At 47.1% G+C, this 12,285-nt stretch overlaps 1 protein-coding gene across 7 annotated transcripts in view; it reads right to left on the bottom strand.

Moving 5' to 3' along the window:
• The window catches only part of BCAS3 (BCAS3 microtubule associated cell migration factor), a 581,795-nt gene that overhangs the window by 67,643 nt on the left and 501,867 nt on the right, over positions 1 to 12,285 (bottom strand). For 3 of the 7 annotated variants that reach the window (XM_060081382.1, XM_060081381.1, XM_060081383.1), the window contains exon 23: positions 770 to 1,140. The exons of the other annotated variants lie outside the window; for them this stretch is intronic. In XM_060081382.1, coding sequence (XP_059937365.1) covers positions 800 to 1,140 — 341 coding nt within the window. In that variant the 3' untranslated portion in view covers positions 770 to 799. Of the gene's footprint in view, positions 1 to 769; positions 1,141 to 12,285 lie in introns of those variants that run through there. 7 annotated transcript variants of the gene reach the window in all.

Genomic DNA, 12,285 nt, shown 5'->3' with positions numbered 1-12,285 from the left:
CTCCTGAAGGAGGAGCAGGTGGCATCTGGCAGATGGGAGGGAAGAGGAGGTGAGGCGAGGGGACATCCCAGGGACCGGCAGGAGCAGAGGGGGTCAGGGAACGACAAGCCATCTGGCCTGCTCAGAATCCAGGTCCCACGTGGGGGAGGAGTTAGGGGTGTGGGTGGAGAGACTCGAGGTCAGCGAGGATCGCTGGAGCTCACTGGCCTGTGATCCTGGGGCTGTTATTAACCAGCGACGCTGTGCTGCCCCTTCCATGGGCTTCTCTGCTCGGAGGTGAGAGCACGGGCACCAAGGCTGCGGGTCAGGTTCGCAGCTGCTCTTCAGGCTCTCCTGGGCCTCGGGACAGGGAGTGCAGGCTGAGCTGGGCAGGGGTGCAGGAGGGCACGCCATTGGAATGTTTGGGAGAGGAGTAAAGGCATCTTCTAAGCAAACAGTTGCTCAGATGGGTCAAGGGCAGCTCCAACGTCAGACAAATGCGGTGCTTTGCTAAGAGCATTCAGATCTGGAATTCCCTCTGGTGGCTGAAATCAACATCTCTGACAAAGGCAACCTGGACAAGCCCGATCTGTAAAGAGCATTATCCACTCCCTGGGTACGATTTATTGGCCCTGAATATCAGGTTAGCGAGCCGAAATAATTAAACATCAGGCCAGCTGTTTTAGGCAATTAGGTAACATTTTTCATTTAGGAGACCACACAACAGAGAGGAGAGAATGGAGAGATAAGACCTGCGTTTTGATTTACGGAGTCTCTGCTGCAGATAAAGTCCAGCTTTTTGGAATCCTTCAGGCAATTACTATTTCAGGCTTGGCAAGAAATGGAGGCTGAAAGTAACTATTGGGCTTGTCTTGGCAAGGCTCAAAGTCACTGTAGTTGTACGGTTGTCCCGGGCAGCGGCGGAGGGGAAAGTCAGTGGCAAGAGGAAGCCAGGAACCGTAGGGCCATTAGGAGGGCTGTTGCAGGCTGGGAGCTCAGGGGAGGCCAAATCTAGCCTCCCACAACACGTTCTTAGAGAGGGAATGTGGTCAGATGGAGAAGGCCCAGCCCCGCTAGTCAGGATCCTGTGGTTCCCTCTCTGGCATCTGTTCTTGTCAGTTCTGTGGGCACTGCTTACACTCCCTGCCTTAGCATCCTTTCCTGTAAAAGAAGAGGAGGGCTGAGCACACTTGTGTTTCGGGGGGGAGAAGGAAAGAAATGTGACTGGCAGGTTGCCCAATGGTGCTGGCTTGGGACACTTGGAGGGGGAGGGGCGGGGGTGGATACAGACATCAGAAGACCTAGACTTTAATCTCCTCTCTACCCCTCACCTCGCTGGCAAAGAGACTTTGCTCAAGTCACTTCCCCTGTCTGGGCCTCGGTTTCAACAGCATTAAGCCCAGGAGCTGGATTCGACCAGATGATCACTAACGACACTCCTTGTTCTCACAGCCTCCTCTTCTAAGACGCCAAAGAAGATAAATGGCTGGGCTGAAGGCATGCAAGTTTTTCTCTGAATGGAAAAGAGAAAAGGCCTGTGTGCTCCAGCTGACGTTCCCCACAAAATCCTGGAGCCAACGCTAAGTATGGGGCGGGGAGCGCGGGGCCGTCTGAGGAGACAGTGGGCGCGCGTGTGGTCACTGGCGACACTGGACTGAAACGTCTCTTGCGCGAGCTCTTCCACTTAATTGGGAGCTTGCCTTTCCAGTTGTATATTTTTATCCTGCACCCTGGAACCCAAACCGTGAGGTCTGCTGCCAAAGGCTGCTTCTTGTTTAATCGTTAACTGCCTCGGCCCCGCCGAGCTCTACCCCAGCCGGAAAGGCCGCCTCCAGAGGCCGCACCTCCTCGGCAGGCGGGACTCGAGGGAGGATGCGGCGCTGGACCAGAATCCCAGCTCCTGTCCTGCAGCTCTGGAAGCGAACCCCCTACACTGTCCGGCCCACACAAATCCCAGTTCAGCCGGGCCTCTCCTGTGGGGTTATTCCGGTAACAAAACGCTGGAGATCAGCAATTCTTTTCTACTCTTACCCACTCTCAGCAAGGAGCCAACTGGGCTATTCCTTAGGCTCCACTTTCTGCGTCTGAAATGTGGTTGAAAACTAATATTCCAGATGTTTCCTCATATTTTAAGTGGAACCACAGATTACGCTTCCTGCAGGAAGGCAGTGTGGCACACTGCAAGGAGGACAGTCTGTGGAGTCAGACAGGCATCGGAATTGGGGCTCTGGCCTTCAGAGCTGTGTGGCCCTGAGAACCTCTCGATTCTCTGAACCTTGGTTTCCTCTCAATATGGAAATAACAGGATTCCTGTCGACTCGGTGGCAACCTCCACGAGCACAAAGGCTTGTCTGATTTGTTCATCATTACGTAGTCTATGCCTCACACACAGTAGGTTTCTCGATTGGTACGTAGAAAGTCTGTGATTAAAAACCTCACAGGATTTTGAGGAACCCAACAGGATTAAAGATAGAAGTGCCTAACCTAGTACCTGGGCTTGGAAAGTGCTTATTCACTAGTCTGCAGTGCCTGGAGACATATTCCTTCTACTGAGTGAAGTGGGTGCTCAGAGAAGAAGACAAGTCCTTGGTTTTGCTCATCGAAGTAATGAAGAGGCCACCTTCCCTTGTGGGAGAAAAGACAGGCACTTAGAAGCCCGTAGATTTGGGGATCTTTTGCTAAAGTTCACCCTCTGGCCATGGAAAAAGGAGCCAATCTGATGCAAAGCCACTGATGTCACGGATGGCGGTAGGAAGGCTTCGGTAATACCAATGGCTTCCTGGCCTTAGGGGCTTCCAAGGAGATTCACACAGGCATGGAAACCAGATTTTCAAGGGCCCTGGGTACACTAGACTATTGTTTCAGGACAGAAACAACTCAGAACAAAATGATGAGTGGGATTTTCCTTGCATTGGCCACAATACATATGTTTGTTCAAGAAAAAAAAGTTGGAGTGAGAAGACATGAACGTCTGCTGCTAAAGAAAAGCCTGTTTGTGCCAGCCACAGTGGTGAGATTGTTCAGGGAGTTCATCTTGAAAGTCCAATTACCCCAACAGCATGGCCAAGGTCAGTGCCATTTTGGGGTGTGGCAACACTCCAGCCTCTTCAGTACCAGATGTGAATTACACAGGGTATCTGCCTTCTGGGAGAACTGGCATCCGCTAGACGGTCCAGCCCATCTGGCTGATACCACGGTTCTCCTTGCTCCATTCTGTTTCCTTGGACAGACCTGTCTAATGGATATGCCACAGATTCTGTAACATGTAGGATCCTGGACTGGGATTTGGAGCCACTGTTCCTAGGGGGTAAATCAGGGAGAACTCTCCCAAGGGCCAGAACCTCTTAATGACGACCCAGGGCTCACATTTAAGGAACAAGAGATCAAAAGATCCTCCAGGGCTTCCCTGTGGCGCAGTGGTTGAGAGTCCGCCTGCCGATTCAGGGGACACGGGTTCGTGCCCCGGTCCAGGAAGATCCCGCATGCGGTGGAGTGGCTGGGCCCATGAGCCATGGCCGCTGAGCCTGCGTGTCCGGAGACTGTGCTCCGCAAAGGAGAGGCCACAACAGTGAGAGGCCCGCGTACCGCAAAAAAAAAAAAAAAAAAAAATCCTCCAGCTTCATTTCTAACTGCCAGAAACCACATCAGTTTGGAGAAGTACAAGTCTCAGGAGGCTGAGATGTGAAATGACCTATTTGCCCTAACAGTTGACTTAAAAATGTATCTTTTCAATACAGGATGCCAAGTTCCCTTCTGCCCTATATTTCAGGGGGATTTAAAAGCAACAATTTACCTACTAATTCTTCAAGCAGCCTAGGAATTAGTATACAGTGACTCCTTCAAATAGTGGATAATGTGTCCTCATGTGGTTTTAAAAAACAAATATCTAAAATTTTCACAGACAAACAGTTTGAATAGAGATCTCAAATTTGATCACTGAAGAATGTAATTCCATCAACCAGAGGAAGATCCGATCTTAGAGAGGTGCCACCACATAGAATCTCCAATCTCTGAGCGGTTAGTTATAAAATTTCCCCAAAGAAAGTTAATTTTAAATCAATGTCATAAGATAAATCTGTATGTGCTGATATGGAAAGCAAGTTAGGCTCTCTGTATAGTAGGAGCTTAAAGAAGAAAAAAAGGATAGGTATACATATATCACATTTATATATATTCACATAAAATATGTGAAAATAGTAATACAGCTAGTAGTTATATACAGCATTTACTGTCAGGCAGTATTTTCTGTGTGGTGGGCAGGCAGTATTTTAAGTGTTCTACACGTATTAACTCACTGAGTCCTCACAACAACCCTCGGATGTAGGTATACTATTTTATGGATGAAGAAATGAGGCACAGAGAGGTTAAGTAACTTGCCCAAGGTGACACAGCTAGTTAGAGGTAGAGCTGGGAACCGAAGTCAGAGCAGACTGCTCCAGAGCCCATGTTCTAATCCATGAACTGCCACCAACGTCCTGGAAGGTCCTCAGAAGCCATCTGGAACACAGCCTTCCCTCTTCTGCATTCGACCTTCCTGCCAGCTGCCTCCCCAAACACACACAGGTCAACAGATTGGGAGTCCTTTTTCTCTCACAATATTTGCCACAAGAATGACCTGTTTATACAGAACAAGACGGGGAGCTCTCGGAGGGCAGGGCCTGGAGGCAGGATCCTCATCATGTCTCTCACACCTCTAATTTTTTGTTCATAGCTTGGCTCGGTACCTGGGCTCAGGGGAAATACTGGTTTCTGAGAGATGGTTCACATGTGGGCCAACGAGAGAGATTTGGGAGTTCTTTCAATGGTCTCATTTCTGATTATTCAAAAGGCCCGTCAAAACAGGGATGGGTGAGTGGGTCAAAGAAACGGGAGCCCATATACTTATATGCGTAACAGGGAAGAAGGGTTGGAAATCTGGAAGCTGGGAGAAGGAAGAAATGTGATCTCTTTTGGTCCATCCACCCGGCAAACCTCTGGCAATCCCCACTGATAACTGAGAACCAGGACCATGTTCATTAACCCCTGAATTCTTCTTTTTTTTTTTTTTTTTTGCGGTATGCGGGCCTCTCACTGTTGTGGCCTCTCCCGTCGCGGAGCACAGGCTCCGAATGCGCAGGCCCAGCGGCCATGGCTCACGGGCCCAGCCGCTCCGTGGCATATGGGATCCTCCCAGACCGGGGCACGAACCCGTATCCCCTGCATCGGCAGGCGGACTCTTAACCACTGCGCCACCAGGGAGGCCCAAACCCCTGAATTCTTATATCTATTAGTATGAACCATATGGACGGCAATGACTAATTCCCACCACATGGCTGGGATTCGGCTTCCTTATTAAGGAAACACAAGGTGGTAGCCTAAATGCTGTAGGTTTTTATAGGGAAAACTGCATTAAGCATAAGCCTTTCCTTTAATTTTATACCTTCGTCTTGAACCACCAACATTCTCATTTGCCAGTGTTCACGGCTTCCTTTTACAAATTGCCATTTGACCTCATGAGCTGCTTCTTACAAGGGCATGTAGATACATGGGAGCCTCCTGGTCTCCCTCTTGTCATCCTGTTCTTCCTCCTTAACCCATGAACCCATAAACAGGCCACCGCTTTCCCACAGAAGCTACTTCACAATCCAAAAGCACCTGGGTCACCTCTCCAGCTCCAGATGTTGCTCAGTGTGTCTCACATATGGGTTTTCCTTGGGAAGAAGGATGCAGCTCAGGGAGAGGAGGCGATGCCTATCTGAGATGGGACTCGTTCTTTCTCAGGGAGAACAAACACATGAAAATTTCTTTCATGCTATGATGAAGCTGGGATGCAGAGGGGTCATTGAGGCAGGGAGAGGTCGGGGCCACACTGGCCACGCCACGGCCCATCTGACACCCACTTTGGGTCCACTGATGCCCCTGTAAGTGGCTCCCTGCTATGTCTCCTACAAAAGGGCCATCTGGGGAGTAATGCTCTAGAGTGTAGTACCCCCGGGTTCTCCCCACACCAGTTCCCTCAAAAAATTTCTATTACCTCTCCCTAATCCCTCATTATCAGAGGATGAATGGGGAGGAAAAGGGAGGCTCTGGATAGCTCGTCCATCTTGAAAAATTTGAGATGTTTGCAAATCGGTGGAGAATTATCTAATTCCCCTATAAACATTCTCACACAGGCTAAGGTTCTTTTTTTTTCCCCCCTATTACTAAACCCAGGGCTAAAAGGAACATTACTCCTTGTAGGAGAAAAAAATTAACCCTTGCCTGGGGCAAAAGCATCATGGAATCCAAAAGGAAACAGGATTCCATGCTTAAAACACTCAGAGGACGGGCCAGATAGGTCCTCAGCATCTCTGCTGCAGGAGTCCACGTGGCCGGATGGAGGGGACACATATAATAACTCCCCCAACCTACTCATACTTTGGTACATAAACTTTATAAGTACAATGTTGCCAGATTCCGGTGCATAAAAAAGTAGCTGAAAAAACTTAAACCATAAATAATGCCAAGTAATAAAGGAGGTGAATGTTTCTGTTATTAGATTCTTTCATTGTATAAATCTGTTTAATAAGCTGGCTAGGAATCACTGATAGAAAACAGACTCAGTATGGTGTTACAGACCAACCCGTTCCAAAAGGCCAGCATGGGAACTCGTGCCAAGTTATATTTTTCTGTCCTTAACCAATGCAACTTAAAACGTAATTGTTGTTTCCTTGTTCAAAAATGGAAAATGTCTTATGAGGCTGTGTTTGAGGGAGCAGATGGCATGCATGCGTTGTGTCACACAGAGCTGCTCCCTCCCTCTCTCCCTCCCCCCCACCCCGAATAGTCAGCATTTGAAGGCACTTTACCGTATTTATAGATCGTGCTGCCTTTTGTCTTACTCACGGAGAGGGACTGGGGTCTGTGTATAACTCCTACTTTTTAGAGTCCTATTTCTCAACATTTATATGTGTGTGTTTAGAAAAATCTCTCCAAATATCCTCCTTTTGACCCAAGAACCATGGCAACCACTTTGGCTAAAGAAATTCACTGAACACTGAAGGGGGTGGGATGGGACGGGGGTGGTGGATAGAATGGAGGTCTCTGAGGTCACATTCATCTTCCAACACGATGGTTTCTAACGGCTTGATGTTTTTCTGGGGTTGGTTACTATCATCGTGATGGGCTGTAAAAGGAAATGTTATAAACTAGCTGAGCGCTTGAGGAGAAATGTTTGCCAAATGGCATAGACGACAACACCGGGAGTCCCCACACACTCAGCCACGTTCACAGGGCTTGGTCACTTGTACCCCCTCCGCCGCTGGTCTGTCTACTTTCTGACCCTCATTCCCAGGTCCCTTTTCAGGAGGCCCACACGCAGCTAACTAGATAAAACAGAAGGTAATTGGATGAAAGAGGTATTTATCTGCCCCACTTAATTAGTGTTTGGAAAATTTAAGTCTCAACAGTATAAAGGTACATCATTTGAAGATGCTCATAAAACTGTGTTACATTTGTAACTCTGTATCGGATGTTTTGCTGTTAATTTCGCACAGGTCATATGGAAGTGCCTAAAAAAGGTGTTCCCCGCAGTTAGTTAAAAGTTAGAATTAAACACTTTTAATTTGGTTACTTCCCAATGAGTTGGCCATTACGTTCTTCGTCAGGAATGTAACTCCTTCTAGAACACTGTTTACGTGGGAAACAGTAATTCAGTGTAGGGCACTCGGACTCAACATTAGCTGAGCCTTCCGTGTAGTTTCTGGGATTTATTTAGTTCTTTTTGTTCTGAATCCTATTTGCGGCGGCGGGGGGGGGGGGGCGGCAAATCCCATTGAGGAAGATTGGGATTATTGCCGTTTTACACAGGTAGATGCCAAACACAGAAAATAAAGTTGAAAGGGGCCACTCAGTAATGTACAACATGACAACTATAGTTAACAATGCTGTATTGTGTATTTGAAAGTTGATGGAAGAGTAGACCTTAAGAGTTCTCATACAAGAAAAAAAATTGTAACTATGTGAGGTGATGGATGTTAACGTGTATCAAATCTTTATGTTGTACACCTTAAACTTATACAGTGTCATGTGTCAATTATATTGCAATAAAACTGGGAAAAAAATGAAAGGGGCTGCTCACATGTTGGCTAGAGGCTGAAGAAAGATAATTCCATGCTTATTATGCTTACAGTGTGGGAAATGCAATGGGAAAAAGAAAGAGTGGGTTCGATGCTCTTCTGAGATTATTCTCAAAGAACTTGAGTCAAACTCTAGTAAATGCTAGTGACAGTAAGGGAAAAATGGGGAAAATGACAGGTAGTATTCACTGTCCTCCAAAGAGCAAACTACAAACTGACAGAAAAATTTCCTTCTGGGAATAGTCCCAGAGGAATTACGTGGCTGAGGAAGACTGGAGTATACTCTTCAGACAGATGGGAACCAACATTAGGTGCCAACCCAAGCCCAACAGTAGGCTGGGCTCTTAGCTTCATCCCTCCTTTTCTAATTCTGTGGCTTATGGGGAAGAAAAACCACAAGGACTCAGCAGAAATGACTCTCTGACGAACACTGTCAGACCTTTGAGAAAATCACAGAAGCTGAGGAAACTGGCCCAGAAGCTCTGATGCCAAATTGGCCAAGAGACCCAGAGCTGTTCCTAGAAAGATCTGACGCCAGGAAATAGCAGACTTAGAAATAACCATTCTACTTAAGCCTGGGGAAAAATCCAAAGTTCCATTACGGAACGATTAATAAAAGTGAAGATCTATGGGCTTATTTTCCAAGAAATGTTTTAAAGAAAAGAGCTTCTTGAATTATCTTTGAAAATTAATACTTGGTGATACTGATTATGTTCTACTTCTCAAGGTGAGTTTTGTTTTCATTTGAAGACAAAGCAAAGCCTGCTCATCTCTAATAGCTAAATATAAGGCTGAAGTCTGGCTCCTATATAGTTATAACCAAACCACAATTACAGTGCCAAAGTGTCCACAAGGACGTTAAAAAAGCACATCCAACAACAGAAAGTTCCATGTACACGTTAACCTCATGGGATCTTCACAACTCAGGGGCAGAGACTCTAAGGGTTCTGTCCAAGATCACACAGCTCCCAAGAAGAGAAACCAGGACCAGGACTCGAGTGTACCTCCTTTCTTATACCACACTGCTTTCCCACGTATAGGATTTGGGGCTTTATAATGCTCTCACCAACTGTTTGAAAACTGGAAACGCATACTAGGGTGTTTGAATCAAAAGCCACCCACTGACATGGACTTGGAAGTTCAGCCTCAGGGCCAAGTTAAGTGAAACAAGAGAAAACGCACATAGAGCTCAGAGACTATGGCATTCTCATTACACAACAACCTCTGTCTGGCGGGAGTGAGACAGGGAAAGTAACAACAAAGGCAGCCTTCATTACTGATCACCTACTATGTGCTTGTGACTCTTCGAAGCATGTAACATAGTTTTACTCACTCAATCCTTATTGCAATTCAGTGTGTATGCATGTTCAACAGAGGAGGCGAGGGTTTAAGGAACTTGTTCAACGTTCCACTGTTACGTGGCAAACAACGGATTGGAGCCCAGGCTTGTCGATCTTTCAGAGACCATGCCGTTTCTAGAACGCCAGGCTTTTTTCTGGTTGGGCTCAGCACTTCTTTTGGCTCACGGCCCCCCTTCACGGTGTGTGACTGGCGCCCCACTGCATTCTCCATTCCTCACTCTATAGTGAGTGCAAAGGCAAGTGTTAACCCAGCTGAGCAGCCGAGTCAGAGTTCAACGGGTTCGTCATTTTCCTGGGATTATCTGGCAACCCCAAGAGATGCCTCCTCATTCACTAAGGCCAGTATCCCATCTGTAGAGGAGTAGGGCTCTATAAAAATGGCCATCCTCCTAAGAAAGGTCACACATACCTGTCACTTTGATCCTAACGTGAATAAAAACTTTAGAAAAGGATTGGGAAGGAAAATGGAGAGAATTTGAGGGTATTAAGCAATTGGAAGAGGCATGTTGGAAGTTCAATACCCTATGGAAGTGACTTCCCGTGCCTCGGACATTGAGGTGTATGTACAGAGTTCTGTAAAAGCCCCAGAGGAGATGCCCACTCTCTCCCTCTCCCTCACTCCCTTCCTTCCACGGGGAGACAGGATCAGACGAGGAAGTGATATATGTCCTGAGTTTCACAGTATGACTGAGAATGGAAAAAGCAAAAGTGAGAGAGGCATCCTAGGCAGCAAACAGTATGACTCATATGGGGAACCATAAGAATTCAGGTGCCGCTGAAACAGAAAATTCAAGGCAGGAAGTGGTCGGAGCCGTGGATGTAGAGGCAGGCAGAAGCCAGAGCAAGGAAAGGCTCTGCAGACGATGCTAAGAGCCGCTGTGGGCAAACAGGGAGTCTCAGACAGACCTCAGGCAGGACAGTGACAAGGTCAGAGCAGCAGTGTCACAGGACAGATAAATGGAAGCCAAAGTGAAGGCAGGAAGAGCAGACAATGATAATACCGAGGAAATAACCAGGCGGTGGTAACAGGAATGAAAAGGAGAAAGGACAAATTAGAGAAATTTTAGGGAAAAAAAAATGAGCAGGAATTGGTGATTTATTTGTGTGGAGAAGGGGGTAGCAGTGAGGATGACCCCGTATTTCTAGTTCTGTTGACATGATGGGTGGTGGGGCTACCAGCCCCGGCTGGAAAATAATGACAACGGTACTGTTGGGCGTGGAGCAGGGGTAGGACGGGTTAGGCTAGGAGAACGATGCCCACCCTTCATCCAGCCAGCCAACAGGTATTACGGAACACCTTTTTAGTGCCAGGCACAGAACTCGGTGCTGGGATCACAGACATGACTTTTCAACCTCGACTGCTCAGGAGCTTACAATCCAGAAGGGAGTCAGAAATGTTAGGAAACTACAGCACGTTGTGATACATGCTCAATACAGACGGAACAAAACAGGATAGGGAAACACGGATTCCACCTCAATCCACGCAGAGCCTGAGATAGACGGAGGAAAGAGGGAGCACCACCCCGTACCTGGGCCCTCTTCCTGAGGGCTGGTCACTCCCCATCGCCCCCATACCCCTAAAACGAAGTCAAGGACAGAAATGAGAAATGACAGCAGGAGGAGAAAGCACCAAAGTCCAATTAACAACAGGTGGAAGGCTGTCAGTTCAAATCACTGTCCTGGAAGCCAAGCAGAGTTGGGGCTGAATCAGACCAGGGCTAGATCAGAATTCAAACTCTATAGAAACCTACGGCACTGATCACTCAGTGAAGACCATGTGTTCCTTCTCACACATTGTACGTTTCTCTGGCAGCTCAGAAGTTCCCGGCGGCTGCTGTGTGCCCACACACAGGCGCTTGTTTACATTTTTTCCCCCACTCTCATACATGGGGACTATTTTTTTCCTTTTTTATTTTTAGGCCTCCTGCAGCAGTGTGCGGCTCTGCGTCCCCATACATTCTTTTCATTTTGTCTCAATAAGGTGATATTCAAACACTATTTGAAAAATCAATAATATCCCCTGCTTTGCTGTATCACTAGAGCTGTTCAGCACACAGGACGGTGGCTACGGTGCTTACGAATCCATCTCCGAGGTCCCACTGCTGGACCAGCCTTTGCCTCTAATGACCCACCTGAAAGGCAGAAAGCAGGCTGGGAACTCATCACAAGCTGGGCTTCCTCAACATCCTTAGCACTGAATATCCTAGAACACAGATGGTTAGATGACACTGGAAGGGGCCTTAAAGATGGTCTCTCTCAAAGCCCTGACTGCACAGATGAGAAACTTGGGAAATGATCTACAGCCTAGACCCGAGTCTACAGTCAGAACTATTCCATGTCACTGTCTTTCTCTACAATGTTTGAACTACTACAGGATTCTCTTAGATAAAAACACACCCAGGGGCCATAGCTGATCCTGAAAGTGAAGGGTCATATAAAGTAAGGTTGTCTTTTCTCTCCAAGTTGGAAAAAGAAATACAAGAATTCTGGAATTCTGTCACTTACTAGTGTAACCTAAACTCTCTCTATATTAGTTTTCTTCACAGTAAAATGGGAATAACAATAACATGGACTTTCTGGGTCTGTTGTGAGGACTGAATATGACAGCTTATGACTCTAGGTAAAAAGATTATTTAAAATAAGTGTAAGACTTATGTGTGGAACCTAATTTATGGCACAAATGAACCTATCTACAAAACAGAAACAGACATAGAGAACAGACTTGTGGTTGCCAAGGCGGCGGGGGTGGGTGGAGGGAGAGGGACGGACTGGGAGCTTGGGGTTAGTAGATGGAAACTATTACATGTAGAATGGGTAAACAAGAAGGTCCTACTGTACAGCACAGGGAA

This window comes from Mesoplodon densirostris, chromosome 18 (assembly GCF_025265405.1).
Source record: "Mesoplodon densirostris isolate mMesDen1 chromosome 18, mMesDen1 primary haplotype, whole genome shotgun sequence".
NCBI classification, from domain to species: domain Eukaryota; kingdom Metazoa; phylum Chordata; class Mammalia; order Artiodactyla; family Ziphiidae; genus Mesoplodon; species Mesoplodon densirostris.
Note: the sequence above shows the minus strand (reverse complement) of the source record. Positions and strands in the feature narration are given on the sequence as shown.